The following is an 18,208-nucleotide window of genomic DNA, read 5'->3' as shown; positions in this document are numbered from 1 at the left end:
CTGCTGAGCTGCAAAGCGATGCCTTGACAGAAGTGGTGCTGCTAAAAGGGCAGCCCATGTGATGATTGGGCTCTCCCATATCTTGAAAATATGATCAAGATCCACATATTTTCTCTTCTGTCATTTGCAGCCAATGAGCTTCTACATGAGAACAAAGTCCTCATTTCTAGCCATCATCTGCTTCATGACATCACTTTCTGCTTAATTATGTCACTTCTGGCCCTCAGCAGGCACCACGAGTGCTATTCAGCCTACTATATGAAATAAATATGACACCCCTGAGCTAGATAGATCAGTGGTAACTGCCAATATGATTGCTTTATATTCATTTTTTCCAAACTATGTATGCTAAAGGTAACTGCCTTAGAAAGGCTATTTTTCGTCACTACTTTGATATAGCTGAATAAGGAGTTGCAAAATACTGCCAACAGAATCATCACCAAGATTATACAATTCACTGAATCCCTTCAAACTTTACAGCCAAACTAAAGCTCAAGCCAACTAAAAGGATCAAGAGTCTACATACCAAAGCACTTTTTAAAAGCCTTCTATCAATGCCTTATATTTTGCCCAAAGCATCACTGTCAGGAAGCTTCACATTATTCCTTTAAAGTCTGCAGGCAACAAGCAAGAGCTTGTACTTTTGCATCAGGACTAACAAAACTTGTTTTCATGATTTCTCACAAGGCTGGCAACTCTCACTTAAGTTCCTACCCTACCTGATGGGAATTTCAAAAAGGCCATTCTGAATAACTTGCCTGCACTGGAAATAATATAGATACCAGTTTTCTCCTCAATACCAGCAGAGATCCCAGATGTTAAGAACACCTGAGAAAGCTCAATGTGATGAGCAGGACAGAAGGACCTCAGGGAAGGAACTGCATAATGCAGTGATTTTCAACCTTTTTCATCTCATGGCACACTGACAAGGCACTAAAATTGTCAAGGCACACCATCAGTTTTTTGACAATTAACAAGGTATACCACACTGATAGCAGGGGCTCACATTCCCCAACAGCCCTATTAACAAATGCTCCTCCACCAAACTCTTGTGGCACACCTGCAGCCCACCCGTGGCACACCAGTGTGCCATGGCACAGTGGTTGAACGGCTGGCATAATGGATACCCCAAGTACAGGCTGAACCCAGAGAACAAAGAGCTGGACAGGGTGGCACTAAGTGCCTTTCAGACTCACAGCAGCAGAGCCTCCTTCAGACTCCACCCACAAGACCATCCCATCAACACCCTCCACAGGCACCAACATGCTTCTTCCTCTTACAGTGTGCATAAACCTTTCACTCTGAGTTAGCTGGTCACAGAGCCCAATCCCATGCATGTCTCCTCAGAAGTAAGTCCCACTGCAGCCAGTGCGGCTCGCTCCCAGGTAAGTGTGGACAGGACTGCAGCCGTGGGAGGCACCCGAGGCGCGTCGCGCGTGGGTGGCGGGTGCTCGGGTGCCTCCCACGGCTGCAGTCCCGGCCACACTTACCAGGGAGCGAGCCGCACTGGCTGCAGTGGGCCTTCCTTCTGGGGAGACCTGCCTAGGCTCGGGCAGCAATGCGACGCCCAACAGACAAGGTGGCCTCGGCCCTCCCTCACTTCGGGCGCCGCGGCGGCGCTGCACTCACCCGCCTCGTCCTCGTCGATGCGCAGCGCGGCGGAGATGCACTGGAAGGCGCGCTGGTGGCAGCCGCGGACGGCGTCGGGGGCGTCCCCGGCCCTGCTGGGGCCTCCCTTGGCGGCTGCCATGAGCGCGGCGCCGCCGGTGAGGCGCTCGCAGAGCCAGGCGAAGAGCAGCCCGAGCTGGAAGGCCAGGAAGCGCAGCAGCGCGAAGGCGGCGAAGAGCGGGTAGGAGAAATAGTACAGGTTCCGCTTGTGGGGAGACGCCGCTGCCGCCGCCGCCGCCTGCTGGGGGCGCTGGCCGGAGGGAGCCGGCCCGGCCGCGGACGAGCGCGAAGGGGAGGTCCCGGCGGCCCGGGGCGGGGAGCTGGAGCCGGCGAAGCCCTTCTTCTTCCCTCTCCCTCCCGGAGAATTCATTCACGGCCGTCGCCATAACCCGCTGCCAGCGACTGACAACCCCCGCCGGCGCGGCCTTGCCATGACAAGCCGCTACGCCCCCTTCGCTAGGCCCGGTGTAGCCGCGCGCTACGGAAACTGCGCAGCTGCCCTTCCTGAATAGGCAGCGGCGTGCCAGCGTTCCGCAGCCTATTGTTAGAAGAGCGGCCCCAGCAGCCACAATAAGGGGCGTGACTGACACCGGGCGCTCATAAGGGGCGGCCTGAAGACTACCTATCCCATCATACAATGCTTCCCTCCTCTTCGGGAGGCTCCTGAAACGCGAGAAGCCTCGCCAGTCTTTTTTCTCTTGGCACACTGGGCTCTTTGTGTGGAAACGATGCACGCTGGGAAATGTAGTCCTTGAGGAACGCCTTGCTAAACACTACCGAGGATTTCCTCTCCTTTTGGCAGACTATAGGGCTACGGTCCTGCCCACGCTTTCCTAAGAGTAAGCCCCGTTGACTTTAGTGGGACTTACTTCTGAGTAGACATGCATAGGCATGGGCTCTTAGGCTACAATCCTATCCACACTTTCCTGGGAGGAAGCCCCATTGACTTTAATGGGACTTACTTCTGAGTAGACACACAGAGGCTTGGGCTCTAAAATAGTAAAGTCCTATCCAACTTTCCAGCGCCAATGCAGCTGCAATGCAGTCCCAAGACATCCCCTTACCTTGAAGAAGCCTCCATGACTGCCTGCACCACTACAGGATGCAGTGCACATCCCGTTGGCATGGCTGCATCAGCTTTGGAAAGCTGGTTAGGACTGGGCCCATATGCGCTAACTAGACAGTGTGAACCTCATTGGGCTCAGTTCAACTTTCTTCTGAACAAGCATATTTAGGACTGTGCTGCAGGGCAGAATTGTTTGTCTTTCTCCTTCTGTTTAATGGTAGGCCTAAAATTTCAAACAGCTACAGGGTTATTATTCCAAAAACAATTATGCCCTAAGCAATTTGATATTCATTGACATTTAAATGGAGACCAGACATTTTTCTCCTGCTGCTAAGTGTTACATTAACAAAGCAAAAGTGGAAAATTGTGGCACAGCCAATTACTATTGTGAATACAGGTTGAGACTAATTATTCACAAGGGGTCCTTTCCAAGCACTCACCTGGATGGCAAAAAAAGCACTATAGCAAACCAATTTAAAAAACAAAGTTTCTTTGCTCCAGTGATTTAAAAACAGCTTTGATGACCTTTTGACTCTAAGATAAGAGTCATTAAGACAATCCATCAATCAGTCCTCCTCCAATCACTTCACTCAGCCCCTCCCTTCACCAATGCAAACATGCTCAGGGGGAAGGGAGGGGCTGCTGGAAAGAGGATTGATGGATTGTCAGCCAGCTGCCCTCTCTCTCTCTCTCTCATTAAGGAGGCTATTGTTAAAGGACTGTTCAGTTTTTTTTATTGATTTTAAAGGGATGCAATTTTCTCTTTCTCTAGGGATCAGCACATTCCTTCTCATTTGCAGGCCATTCGTGTTGAGTCAAATCCGTGTATAAATAGGCTGGACCTGTAGTCACTTTATTTCCCATTGCAGTGTTATAAGACTGCAGCCTTAGGGCCCAATCCTATCTGACTTTCCAGCCCTAGTGCAGCTGCAATGCAGCTCCTAGGCAAGAGAACAAATGTTACCTTACCTTGTGGAGACCTCCATAATTACCCACCCACCACAGGATGCAGCACAAACCCCATTGGCGCAGCTACACCAGGGCTGCAAAGTTGGATAGGATTTGGCCCTTAAGCCCAATCCTTTCCAACTTTCCAGCACCAGTGCAATCACAATGCAACCCCAAGGTAAGGGAACATACCTTGATGAAGCATCAATGATTAACTCCCTACCAGGGCCAGAGCTATATTTATATTTATATTTATATACACACACACACACACACACACACACACACACACAATGTAATTACCCACCCTGAAACATTAGTCACGCACCCACATCTAGAATCCTGACTATGGGCCTGCACCCCACCACAGGATGCAGTGCACTCACCATTGGCTCAGCTGCACTGGCACTGGAAAATTGGATAGGATTGGACCCTTATGCCTCTTGCATTTCATGGCCTTTTAGCTTCACTGCTTACAAAGGGTGTGGGTGAATACTGTAGTTCACAGAAAACAAACATAGAAACTATACAGTCCATCACTGAGAGCCCAATCCTATGCATGTCTATTCAGACGTAAGTCACATTATAGTCAATGGGGCTTACTCCCAGGTAGCTGTGGATAGGATTGCAGCCTTATACTGGAAATACATTGAGGAGGGGGAGACATCTGTTATATTTCTTATACTATAAACAGCTGCAATAACAATAATATGAAGCAAGCCTTCAGCAAGTGCCTGAAAAGTGATTCATGGTAGTAAAAATTTTAGCGTCAGATCAGAAACCAATGAAATAATGTGTTGATTATGCATGATGATGATTCAGGATTGAGACCCTGCTTTTTGGGCAATGTGGCAGGCTGTATCTGGGAGTCCCAGTGATTCCTTATGCTTTCCTCAAGACGGAATGGTCACTGTCCATATGCTGACAAAATGGGGAGAATATTGGACTTGCATGGCCTCCATTATAGCCTTTGCTACTGCTGTATTATCCACTGGCACTCATCTCTGTATATGACAAAGCATCTCTCCTTCAGACGGATTGCTGGAAACCTTTCCTGAAAATAAGGCAGAAGATACCAGGAAATTACTTGCCTGCAAAATGTGTTTCACTCATGACTTGAATATAGATCAATTTTTTTTAAATTGTTATCAATTTACAGTTGTCTGGTCCCTGACAGTGGGTGACACAGCTTTGGTTTTGTACAAGGAGGGGGTATAAAATTATTAATTTATTACAGTAATAATAAAAAATAGAATATTTATCAATATCATTTGATGTTTGTTGCCTTACAGCCCAGTCCTATCCAAACGTCCAGTGCCGGTGCTGCTGTGCCTATGGGGGAAGCACTGCTCCCTGTGTTGGGGGTGCAGTCACAGAGGCCTCCTTAAGGTTTGGGAACATTGGTTCCCTTATCCCCCTGGGGCTGCATTGCAGTTGCACCAGCTGCAACTGCAGCAGTTGCAGCTGCCTTGGGAATTTGCTTTGGCATGGGAAAGGCACTCCACACTCACACACACACATATATATATGAGAGAGAGAGAGAGAGAGAGAGAGAGTGTGTGTGTGTGTGTGTGTGTGTGTGTGTGTGTGTGTGTGTGTGAAAACCCAAAAGCACAGGGACTAGCTGCAGTCATGCAACAGTAAATGAAAGACCCTCCTCTCTGATTCCTCCAGTGTCTTTTCTGGAACCAGAAGCGGGAACTGCGCCAAGCCAAGCGCGGACCTGCCAGAGCCGCCCATGCAGAGGAAGAGCTGTTCTCAGCGCCTCCCCTCGCCCCACCCTCAGGAGCAGGCGCAGTTCTTTCTGCGCAGGCGCACCGGAGGCGCGACATCTCCTGTCGCGCTTTACGGCGCCGTGCTTCACGATCCCCGCGTCCGTGGTTTTCGGCCCGCGCAGACGGTTGTTTCGCTGGTTGCTCCGCGACGGGCCCTTCGCGTTGTTTTCGTTCTCGAGCCACCGCCCCCCGGCCGGGAGGAGGTGAGAGGGGAGGGGCTGCGAGCCGAAGCTCCCGTGCTTGAAAGCCGCAGGCCGCTGCGTTCCGGTCCTCTCGCGCTTTTCTCCGGGCGTTGCGGGACGTCCCGCGTGCGGGGGCTGCTGGTGGCGGGCGGCGGCTCGGCGCTGAAGGGCGCCTCCAGGCTGCGGTTGGAACGAGGGCTGAGGCTGCACTGCTGGGAGGAAGACCGTGGACTGTAGTGGGACTTGCTTCTGAGTAGACAGGCAGGGGGCTGGATCATTGGTGTGGTTAGGGCTGCGCTCCTCTCCACGCTTTCCTGGGAGGAAGACCGTCGACTGTAGTGGGACTACTTCTAATTGATGTGCATGGGTTGGGCTCTTGGTAAGCTTCGATCACTGCCCTGCAGCACACCGTTTGCAAACTCACTTGAGCTGATGTCGGGTGGTACTCATTGGACTCCAGATCCTCCACCACCTGCCAGTGAAACCAGCAGTGCAACTGACAAGCTCGGAGGAGGCTCTGCTCAGTTCGGCCAGCATGCGCTTTTCACTTGCTCAAAAACGCCTTTCTGTCTGCCCTGAGCCTTTTGCCAACGTTTGTCACATTGTATCTGGCTTCCCAATCTAGAAGTAACTGGCAAAGACCTAATCGCAACTGCTTCTGGTGGTACTTCCAATAGACGGACCATGTGAAGCGGTTCAGTGGGTGACAAACAGTAAGAAACACTGATCTGTGGTTATGTCTTCTTGCAGCCACTGTGCAGCGAGGATGTAACTAGATGCTGTTGAACTGGAAGTCGGCGCCTTGGTTTTGGATAGGATTGTGCCCTTATTCACATAGCACCAGCTCATGGCTTAGCATTACATCTGAATCAAGCCTTGAGGAAGCGCTCGTGTTTCACAAATCTAGTTTATTTTACAGTCTCAATTTTCACTGCTTCGTTCACTCCTAGTGCTTCAGTAGGCAGCATCAGAACAAAAACCACTTTCCTTTGGTAACATCAGTAGTGAAAGATCACATAAAAAAATGCAATTTTGTTGAAAGGCTATTTTCTACTTGATCCCATTTTTACAAAACATATTTTGCGTACCCAAAACACTTGAACATGAGAAAATGTAATTCACAAGGACCCATTCCAAACGAGAGATAAATTTCTTTTAAATGTATCTTGTATATCAGCAGTGTTTTGTTTTTCTTTTGGGAGTCTAGTTTGTCTTTGGTCACTTCTCCCCATCAAGCCATGGACACAGAACAGATTATGGAGGGACAGCCACAGGTAATGCAACAGTCATTTTAGTATATCTTGTTTTTAAGAGCCACTCACCTTTGCAAATCTTCTAATTGTGTGATGTGTTACAGGTTACAGAAAATCCCCATGCAGAATATGGTCTTACCGAAAATGTAGAGGTAATTAGATTTTCCTTAGATTTTATTATCATTATTGCTCAGATGTGCACATAGTCTCTTATTTGTTATGACAAATGGTTGAAATGCGGGTAGTTGCACTAAGAATAGATGGAATTTTAATGAGGTTTTTCTAAAAACCTTGTAGGGCAGGGGGAGGAGGAACCTGCATTATTGAGAACTGGCCTTCCAGAGATTGTTTTTTTTAACTTCCCAAACAAGAAATGTTGTTGGTGTATAGATATAGACTAAGGGTGAAATCCCTAAGTCCTGATATCCTTTACCTTACCTGGAAGTAAGTTCAATTAAAGTCAGTGGTGCTTACTTTTTAGACCTGTATAGGCTTACATGGTAGGATACACCTTTTGAGTGATGTTTCATTTATGTTTAGCATGGGGACAGAAAATACCCCTTTTCGTTCAGCATAACATCTTTTTATTGGCTATTTCCTGGTTTTTCTTGTCTTTTTTAATGATCAAGAGCCCTTTTGGGATAGAGGACTATTTTTCATTTATTTTGCTCTTTAAACAGTTATGTGAACTTCTTTGTGGAAATTTAAATCCCATCTAGAAATGTTTGATGTCTGTAAAATCAGACATTATGCATGGCCACAGTCACTGATTAAACACTTCAAAGAAGATATTTAAACTTTCGTGTTTATCTAGCAAGTGTTACTCGAAATTAATTGAGTTTCTGCCTGCTATATTTAAAAAAAATGTACTGGTTTCACTTTATGAGTGGAGGAGTAAAATGCACAAATCTTTGGCTATTTGTGGGGTGATAAGTCTAGTTCAAATTGGACTTAATTGTTTCAGTGAAACACTGGTTTGCTATCTTCATCTGGTATGTATTTTTCAGCGGATAGTAGAAAATGAGAAGGCTAATGCAGAGAAAACATCAAAGCAGAAGGTGGACCTTCAGTCATTGCCTACACGTGCCTATCTGGATCAGACTGTTGTGCCTATCTTACTACAAGGACTTGCAGTGCTTGCAAAAGAGAGGTAAGCTACTTGTCTTTCATGTTTATATTTTACTTGACTTCTTACTTGTAGCTATTATATAGACCTAGTTTTCACAAATAGATGGGGTGATAAATCTGTATATGGACTAAACCAGTTCAGACTGGAGGTGGGGGCTCACATGAATATATGGTGAATAAATCATTCATGTGAGCCCCCACCTCCAGTCTGAACTGGTTTAGTCCACATACAGATTTATCACCCCATCTATTTGTGAAAACTAGGTCTATATAATAGCTACAAGTAAGAACAATTTTCTGCACACAGAAAGTAGCATGTTAGGGTGAAGTATTGTGGCTTAGCCTTCTCTCTGACATGCTTGTTTTCTGTATGCAGGGGATTGTTTTGTATGGTTAAGAAATCATTCATGTGAACCTTCACTCAGATTTTTGACCTCATCTGCTTTGACCTCATCTGACACTGTTGGTCAGCCTTCATTTGATGAGCACTAGAAATAATATGACATAGATGCTAATTGTCAGATTAGGAAATAACCAAAAGGAGCTGTTAATAATTGAAGTGGCAATAAAGACAGACCTGTGATAAACAACCCCATTTTACTCTGGCAATGTTCATTCTCCTTGCCAGTCTTGGAGGGTAGAGCTGTTTGTGGATCAATATTTTACCCCTTTTTACAGCAAAAGCTCTATGGGAGGGTGAGCACACAATTTAAGATAATATGAGAGCTCCTGGTGCCAAATATTCTCACTCCCACTACAGATCTTTCTTCCCCTTCTCTGTGCTCATGGATATGCATAGAGCAATTTCCTCACCAATTCTTTCTTTCCTCCCAAAGCAGGAAAGGGCAGTGTTAGACTGTATCTGGAAGTAAATTGAAGCTCTTCTCATGTTCCATTCTTAATTCCAGCCAGATACTCTTGTGTTTATACAAATGAATTATTATTCTATTGACAAGAATAATTTGGGCTACATGAATTACTTTTTCAGGAATTCAGTGCTATCTCCAAGTTAAAATAAGAAAGCACATCAAATGAATGTTTAGAATCTTATCCTTTGCAGTTTAAAAATTTAGTCTGACGTAGATGATATTGCACAGAAAGGACACTACTAGTTATTTGCCTGTGTTAGTGGTACTGGAATAGCAGATGAAGATGAAGCTGAAAACAAACACATGGTATCTGAAATTTCTTACCCAGATTTGTAAAGTCAGCAAGTAGCCTTGTTTGTCTACTGTTGGCTTTCTGCCTGTGCCAAATACCATGTACCTTTATGTATTAAAATAAATTGCTTGGTGATCTCAGACACAGCTCAAGTACTTTTTCATCTTTTATATCTAGTATGTTCAGGGACACAGTCCTGAATTTTTTTCTGGGTGTTTTAAAGTTCAAAGATTTGTTCAGATAATAGCTACGTAAGAAATTCCTTCCCCCCTTTCTTTTTTTGCAGACCACCGAATCCTATTGAATTCCTAGCAGCATATCTGTTAAAAAATAAGGCACAGTTTGAGGATCGAAATTAATTCAATCTGAAGAGGACCATTTGACTTACTAGCATATATGCTAAATAACCATGAATCATTGTCTGATGTATAAATCCTACAAAACCAAAAATCTCACTTGCACACCATTTCTTTAGCTTTTCTTGAATTATTTAATAAAATAGCTTACATTTTATTTGTTCACTTGTTTTAAACTAGCATTTAAGAAAAAGGGCCTTCAAAAAAAAATCTTGAAGCTTCACATTGGATTTATGCTGTAGCTGAATAATTATTAATAGAGTATGTAACCATAATATATGAATTCTGTAACATGGGGGAAATGATCACAAACTACTGAACAGCCAGGAATATTGTTCTCCTAATAAGATATCCAGTATGTTCTGCCTGCATGGCCTACAGGTTTATCTGTTCAGGAAAGTGTACATATACCTGTACTACCCTTGCAGATCACAATTTGTTTTTGTGAAAATAGTCCACTGAGAAGTAGTGTGTATCGGAACTCAGTGTCCGAAAGCCTGCAGTCTTCCTCAACATCAGCTATGGCAGACTAGAAGTACTATAGTTTACTTCAGCTGCCATTGAGATTTGATAGTGTATACATTCCTGGGAAGGTATATTGAGAATTTAAAAAAATAGTGAATTGCGCATTTCAAAATTTTGCCAGTTCATGACTGGCAATGACCCCGAACTCATTAAACTGATGTACTTGGTTTCATCTTGTTGACTTGAATGGGATTAAGGTGGTTTAAATAAAAGCACTGTAGCTAACTAATTAGTACATACATATTGTTTGTTTACGTGGCTTGATCATACTGCTGGCTTCTCAAGCTCTGATGAGGAAGGGGTGATACACCTCTGGAAAGCATGTTTTTGTGTGCAGATGGGTTTCAGGATCAATCTTTAGTATCTCTACTCTGAAAAGATTCTTGAGTTCTTGGGTTACAAAATATGCAATACGCTAGAGAAAACGCTGGGCTAGGTGGACCAGTTGTTTGCCTCTAAGTTAGCTTCATGTGTTTAAAGATGGATAAAATAATAACGCTTCTATCTAGTACATCTGCTTGAATGTAAGTACTATTGAAGTTGGGAATTTACTTCTGGATAAGTCTGCACAGAACTAACCTTGAATACTGAATTTTCTGTTTCTTACAAACTTGGACAAGCAGGAGAATGTTATGCAGAATAATGGCTGTATAATTCACTATTTTCCAAAGCATTTTGTTTTCCAGTTGGCTAAAGCATATGCAGAATATACATTCGTAAACCACTTGACTAGTGCAAGCCCCATTAAACATGGTTTTTACCAAGGCACCACACTGAGGTTTAGGTTGCTAGGTACAAAAAATAGCTAGAGCCACTGTGGTCTAGTCTGGCAGACCTGGTATCAATTCCAGCTGAGCAAAACTGGAATTGTGATTTATGTTTTATGTAAAGCATAACTGCAGCATAAAAATGTTACGGATGTTGCGGTAACTGGACCTTGTGGCTGTATAGTATTTGGGCAAGTGGCAGCAATCTCCATAGCATGTAACTTGGCTTCACTGCTTAAACTGTAATGGGAATAAGCTGTTAAGTATGCCTTAACCTCTCCAGAACTAGAATATTCTGTTGCCATCCCCTTGGAGGCTTGAAGCATCAAGCTTGGAGTGCTTATAATGGTAGAGAGTAACGCCCCTACCACCAGTGGAGAAGTGCATTCATGGTGTGTCTCCAGGCTCCCTCCTTGCCTGTAACCCTCTGTTCAGGCTACAGAGAGCAGCTTCTAGCCATTTGCTGCAGCCTGAACCCTAAAATATTTTCCTCTCTTCCTTCCTCCTTCCCTGCACCACAAATCCTCCCTTCTCCCACATTCTACTGGCAATCCCATCTAAACTCTGTATGTTCAGATTATTACTCTTGTTAGCCATAGAATTCTCCCTGGCTAGAGTGAAGCGTAACTGACTTATTTTAGTTAAACTCCAGTTTGGACCTCTTCTTTGATTTTTGATCATTACAATAACTCTTTTTGCACCTTTCAACCTCACCTCTGTTTTTCCCCCCACCAAATTATACCGCTGTGCCACTGTCACTACACAGGATCCCTGCACACAATTGTTTTTCCCCCACATGCACGTGTTACATGTGTTTTTAAAAAGCACTCCCCGTAACAGTTCTTCACATCTGCTTGACACCAACATGACAAAGGAACAGTTTTTTTGTGTGCTAGAAAAGTCTGCATGCAAGATGGGAATCAAAGAAGCTGCTGCATTGTTACATCAGAACATGTTCTTCACTGAATATAGGACAGCAAGTGATTGATAGTTAAGAGGTACAAGGTACTGGAAATGACTCCTGGGTGTCATTGAAATCAACAAATAATTCAGGAGGACAATTTTGAGGTCTCTGGTCACTTAAGACATCTGAAAAGAATATCTGCACAGCTTTAGGGCAAAATGGTAACATGCAGTTGCAGTGTATAGAACTGTATCTCAATACTATGTAGTATGAAAAAGACATGGCAACAGAATACAATAAATCATATCCTGCTAAGAACAGGAACAATAATATTCTTCAAAAGGCAGTCAGCTTTATTCAGTAGAATAAAGCAATGTTTTAGACTGCAGTCCTTTGGACATTTTCCTGCAAATGAGAGAAGCCAGGAAAGAAGAGGGGTTATGGTTTGTTACAGACACCGGTCTTTGGATGACAGCTGAAATGGGGATGGCTTAATGCAGAACCAGCAGGTTAATGTTCCACAGATCAGCAACAAAGTAGGATCCAAAAGGTGAAGGGAGAATGAACAATACGAGGCTCTGAAGCACAGGGTTTTATAGATGTCTTGCCCCATAGTAACCTCTGGGATTCTAGGTGGTGTTGACTCAATTAGATTTCTTACTGCTGATGAAGGACTCCTGTTGGGTCCTGCCTTTGTCTTCTCTCCAAGTTGAGACAGCTAGTTGGAGACCAACAGACTTGCTCCAAGATTGGGCTCAATTATCTGGTTTGAGAGGATTGTTAGAGGTGTGAAACCTTTGTTTTACAAAAGTGATTTTTTTCCCCTGGTGTCCTTAGGAGGTAGCTATTGTTGCAAGGTACCAACTATGCAGCTTCAGCAGGATTTAGACCTGGAAATCTTTATTTAAATTTTGGAGGCATGAAAACTCTATTTGAATTTAAGGAGGAACAAGCCTTTGTTCAAATCTGGAGCGCTGAAGTCCACAGATTAACAGGGGATGGAGTGTTTACATGGTTCAGTGTCAAGTGTGGCATTCCTGACCTGAAGATCTGTGACTCTTGCCATCACTCCTACAAACAGCAACATTACTACTCTGGCCCTTGCTGCCTAGGCAGGCACATGGCACCATGTATGTTTAGATGTGTGTGTCCTGCACACCTTAAGAGGAAATCAACATAGAAAATATTAACCATGTAGCAGAACTGGATGTGGATCAATACGTTGAACTTAAGCCATTTCTGCTCAATGTTGTATATATACAATAGGGATCAAATGTGTATACCTGTGGGCCGGGCAGAAATGGATTAATTCAGGAAAGTGTTAAGTCAATAAGAAATGTGACTCTGGCAGTGGTATACAATTGTTTGGATAGGGTTGGACTCCTCGAGGGATCAGTAGAAGTGTTTGAAAAATGAGTTATTTACTCAGAAGAAAGCCCATTGTGTTCAGTAAGACTTGCACTGTAATCCTTTCTTATTCATGGGAAACAAACACCTCTAGGGATCAGGTTTACAGTCGCCGAGTGCTCCTGGACCTCCCTTTGTTCCTTGATGATCAGGTGGTGGCTGTGACCAGGAGTGCCTTTGCCCAGCTGCAGTTGGTGTACCAGCCTAGTACACATTCCTTCTCTGAGGAAAGCAGACTGGAACACAGTGATTCATGCTTCACTCATATGCATGTAGACCACAGTAACACACTCTGCTTGGGCTGCCCATGAAGACCGTCTCTTCAGGTGGCCCAGTATGTAGCAGCTAGGCTAGGGTGCTTTCAAGCTCTCATCAGGCAGAACACATTACGCTGGTGTTTTGCAAGCTGCATTGGCTTCTATTACCTTTCCAACTGCATTCTAAGGGCTGGTTATTACCCATAAAGCCTTGTGTTACTTGATACCTGAGTGTCCACAAGTAGCATTTATCATCTGAGACTGTGGAGTTTCACTGCTTGCTGAGGTGTGGCTGATGGGGATTCAGAACAGGATCTTTTCAGAGGCTGCTGCTCAAGCTGTGGAATTTCCTCACCCGTGAGGCCCAGCTGGCCCCTCCACTGCACATTTTAAAGTGAGCAAAAAAGGTTTTTATCTGGTTTTTTCTTTGATTGTTATGCTTTTGACCGTACTTACTTTGACTTACATTTGGCCATTTGGGGGCTGGTTTCTGCTCACTGTGCCACCTGTGCTTTTAGTAGGTGTGGTGTTAAAACTGTTTTTAATGAAATAAGTGGCCCTGATGCCACCTTTATAGGAATAGAAAGGTGTCTTATCAGCTTTTAAAATAAGGACATAAATATTCTCCCAATAAGTAAAAGATTTTCTGATGGCAGCTATTTATTTGTAATGCTTATATATTCTGAGACATTTGGCTCATGTTTCTAGTTAAACTTTAGGCAGTGCAGGCAGAGGAATGGCCAGGAGAGGGAACCATCCAGAAAATGACAGAGACAAGAGTTTGCAAACACTGTACTGTAATGCAAAGGGGGGAAGGGAGGAGTGTATGTCTCTATTCTGTCCTTTACATGTAAATAACACCGCTTCCATTTTCTGTGCCATATTAAGAACATTCACAGGTTTACTTAAGTCAGATTTGCAAGTGGTTTTTTCTAAACTTTTCATTTCTGAATTATCCCAGAATTCAAAGGGGGTAAATGGCCATGATTCATTTTCTAGTACTAACCACTGGAATAAATGAAGTGATCTATTAATACATTTCTACCAGTATCCTTCACAAAAGAAGAGAAAACCATGGAAGCTGTGAATGTTTTTTGCAATACAGGTGGAGCCTGTTTATCTGCGTTAGTTCCATTCCATGACTCGGCGCAATTAACAAAAAACGTGTTGTGCAAAAACACCCTGAAGTACATGCGACACCATTTGCCTTCCATTTTTTAATGAATCATGCTAGAAGCATGTTAGAGGCATGCTAGAAACATCACTTCCTTATATTGTCCATTAGAAAAATGAAAGCAGCCTTTCTGTGTGTGTGTCTCTCTCTCTCTCTCTCTCTCTCTCTCAAATTCAAAGAGGTAGTTTCCAGTAATGTTAAGTCCCAGGATCTCCCATTTTATTTGTGATGTAGTGGGTTTGGATGAGAGTGCTTCTGTAGTACACGAAATAGCTGTTCAACTTCTACCAAATCAAACTTTGAACCTAAAAGAACTTCATAGGAAAGTTTCTGGGGCCTTTACATATTAAGCAGCTTCAGCTGTGGTGTACCCATCCATGCCAATCTTCAGTTCAGCTGCCAGGCATCATCAGCATTCCAGTCATTCAGCTGTCATTCATGTCTATGTTGCTTAGTTTATATGATCTGTATTGGGTAGGACAGGTGGAAGGAAAAATAAGTCACACATACATTTCAAAAGGGCTTCTTTTGAGAGAAACTTGAAGCAAAAACCCAACTCAATTTCAGCTCAGTTTCTGACTATTACGGAACTGAAAAAATTGAGGAACTTTGGGTTGTTTTTTTCTGACACAACATTATCGTGCAGAGCTAATCGAGAGATGCTGCTACAAATGTCATTGTCCTTTCTTTGGGGACGGGGGGGGGTTGTTGTTTTAAAATAGCAATTGCATAGGCCTCTGACCCAGGTTGGGTTGTGGCACAGAGGTGAATGGATATCAAGCCCTTTCCTCCACTCTCACATGCACTTACAGATGCACAAAGCACTAGGCCCCCTAATGTACCAATGCTTTATTACATTATCCAAGATTTTGCATTTTTCCTTTCCATTTGAAAGTAGATGTAAAGTTATTATTATTAACAGTATTTATATACCGCTTTTCAACTAAAAGTTCACAAAGCGGTTTACAGAGAAAAATCAAATAACTAAATGGCTCCCTGTCCCAAAAGGGCTCACAATCTAAAAAGATGCAAAAGAATACCAGCAGACAGCCACTAAAACAGACACTGCTGGGGTGAAGTGGGCCAGTTACTCTCCCCCTGCTAAAAAAAAGAGGAGCACCCTCTTGAAAAGTGCCTCTTACCCAATTAGCAAGGGTTAAAGTTGGGACTAATCCTTGAAATGCAGGATATAGTGGAATATATAGCAGATATATAGTAGAAATTGCTGTTTGTTTCCAGTCTTTGTGTTGTATCCTTTTTCTAATCCAATGGCATTTTTTAATTAAAAGCCTGTTTTGACGAGAAAGAGAAATTGCTCTTAGGACAAATTTTTCTTATATTAGGGCCCTGAATAGTTGAACTTGTGCATGCGGTTTCATTTACACTGTAGGTTGTAATTAAAAAATGAATTTTGATAGGTATCCAAAAAACAAATGCCATACCAATAACAGAATATTCCAGCAGAATCACAGAACAATTCAAAAGACTAACTAAAAATCAGAGCAAGTCAATTAATATAATTCACAAGTTGGAGCAAGGTGCTGAAAAAGCTAGTTTCTCTGAATATTTTTGCTAAATAGCCCAAACTCAACTGTCTTGTGTCTCAATCCATTGCCTGCTACCATTTTTTATTTTTCTTAATGTTTCAATTATAATTGATGCAAGATAAATAAAATAACTAACCTGAGATCACAGCTTTAAAAGTAGGAAAAAAGTAAAAAAAAAATAGAAAGTGTTAGGTACTTTTTATTTGCTACTTGGTTTTTCTGTTTTTATTGTGCTTAGGTTGTAGTGTATGTATTGTGTTTTAATGTATTTTTTGTGAGCCGCCTTGTGCATTCCAGTTACAGGAGGAAAGGAGAAATATTTTTAAACAAACAAGACATTGATTGAATTATGGGGGACAACTGGGGACCCTTAATGAAATCCACTTCCCATCTTCTATTCTCCATCAGTGTCAATCAAATAATGCTCCTTGTACTCTTCTATTAGAGAAGGTAAGGGGGAAGGTGTCCCTCACCCCTTCCACATTCTATCATTCAAGCACTGATGAGATAACATTAAATTAACACACGCACAACCATCGCAAATCCAGGTAAACCCTACCTAGTACATCTGCAGGATTTAAAGACATACAAGGGTAGCTCTGAGTAAACTGAGATGTGAACATTCCTAATAGAATCACTGGATTTAGACAGATCTCTACCCTTCTGTATTTCAATGACAGAGAACTGTTTCTCAGAATTTGAACCAGACATAACATCTGAAAGTGGCAACAATATTTTATTAATTCTTAAATTGTTCACAATCTTTTAAATGTGCAAATCTATTCACATGTATTATATTGATCAAGTTTTTACAACAATCCTTTAAAGATAAGTATTATTATCCCTATATTGCAGCCGGAAAGCTGAAAATATGTAACTAAAGAACAATTACCCAGAATTCTTTTTTTTCACAGCTAACATTGATGACAGATGTTTTCAGTTCTCTTCATGGTTGCTATTGTACAACAGACTGATCCTGTTTTTGAACATGCAGAAACTTCCCACCCACTCATATCCACTGAATGTTCACAGTGATGTGGGCAGTGGTCCCAAACCACAACCCTTTTTTCATCAGATCAAAAGCCTCTTCTCTTCCGATTCCAGAAATAGCTGTTCTTTGTCATGATCTGAGATTACATATATCTGGTCAACCTGAGGTCTAGATTTCTGATATGCCTCCTTTATTTATATTCCCTTCATGAACAAGTAGATTTATGATGATTCATCCACTCGCCTTGACTCATACAGATATATCTACACTGCTACCTTATATTGGTTTTATGTACCAGTTTGACTGACAATACAATCCTATGTGTGTCTACTAAGAAATAAATTCCATTGTGTGGCTTAGTCCCAGGAAAGTGTGCATAGGATTGCATGTGGCTTACTCCCAGGAAAGTGTGCCTAGGCCTCTGACAATTTCCCTGACAAATGTTGGGAACTTTAGTTTATAATGGCACTGAGAATCTCTTAAGAAAATCCTATTTCCCCCCAAATCCCAGCATTCCTTTGAGTAAGAGAATGAGTGCAGAGCCAGTTTATTTGGACAGATATGCCCTTAGAGTTCTAGTGTTGTACATAAGTATCTAGATATTTTTGTTTGTGCAATCCCAGTGGAAAATTTTCCTTGGAACAAAAGGCACGGATGCCATATAGGGCCACAACTCAGTGGCAGAGCATTTGCTTTGCATGCAGAAGGTCTGCATATTCAGTCTCTGGCATCACCAGGCAGGTCTGGGAAAAATCCCAGTTATGTGAACATATAAAGTCACTTTATACTATCAGATCATTAATCTGTCTAGCCCAAAATTCAGGGCTAGCCCAAGACTTCTTCATACCTGAAGCAGTGTGCCAAAGGCTGCCTCCTCTTGTCTGGTGATTGTCAGCCATAGTTTCTCCTGCTTTCGTTTTTTTTTAAATGAAAAAAGCATGTGGTAACCCAATCTGGGAATCACAAGATGGGGGAAAGAAGGCTTTAACCTTTTCCCTTTCCACCTGCAATCCACCTTTCCCTGCAATCCACCTCAGGCCCCCCCAATTGGCATCAATGACAGGAAACACAAGAAGCTGCCTTATACTGTCAGACCATT

At 43.1% G+C, this 18,208-nt stretch overlaps 2 protein-coding genes across 10 annotated transcripts in view; one reads left to right on the top strand and one right to left on the bottom strand.

Annotated features, from left to right (window-relative positions):
* SPAST (spastin) overlaps nt 1-2,194 on the bottom strand; it is a 45,463-nt gene extending 43,269 nt beyond the window's left edge. For 5 of the 8 annotated variants that reach the window (XM_066617770.1, XM_066617795.1, XM_066617745.1 and 2 more), the window contains exon 1: nt 1,630-2,193. In XM_066617770.1, the coding sequence (XP_066473867.1) occupies nt 1,630-2,038 (409 nt within the window). In that variant the 5' untranslated portion in view covers nt 2,039-2,193. Of the gene's footprint in view, nt 1-1,629 lie in introns of all 8 variants that reach the window. The other 3 variants (XM_066617763.1, XM_066617788.1, XM_066617755.1) reach the window with 2 other exon arrangements.
* Nucleotides 2,195-5,522: 3,328 nt separating this feature from the next.
* DPY30 (dpy-30 histone methyltransferase complex regulatory subunit) lies at nt 5,523-9,694 on the top strand. 2 transcript variants are annotated; one of them, XM_066617812.1, is made up of 5 exons: nt 5,523-5,660; nt 6,847-6,913; nt 6,997-7,044; nt 7,900-8,042; nt 9,468-9,694. In XM_066617812.1, exons 2-5 carry the CDS (start codon nt 6,878-6,880, stop codon nt 9,538-9,540), a joined length of 300 nt encoding a protein of 99 aa, XP_066473909.1. In that variant the 5' UTR covers nt 5,523-5,660; nt 6,847-6,877; the 3' UTR covers nt 9,541-9,694. The 2 variants fall into 2 exon arrangements, with proteins under 2 accessions (XP_066473909.1, XP_066473917.1); XM_066617820.1 differs by lacking the exon at nt 5,523-5,660 and adding an exon at nt 5,696-6,018.
* Nucleotides 9,695-18,208: the final 8,514 nt, after the last annotated feature.

Source organism: Tiliqua scincoides, chromosome 1 (genome assembly GCF_035046505.1).
Source record: "Tiliqua scincoides isolate rTilSci1 chromosome 1, rTilSci1.hap2, whole genome shotgun sequence".
Taxonomy (NCBI): Eukaryota; Metazoa; Chordata; class Lepidosauria; order Squamata; family Scincidae; genus Tiliqua; species Tiliqua scincoides.
Note: the sequence above shows the minus strand (reverse complement) of the source record. Positions and strands in the feature narration are given on the sequence as shown.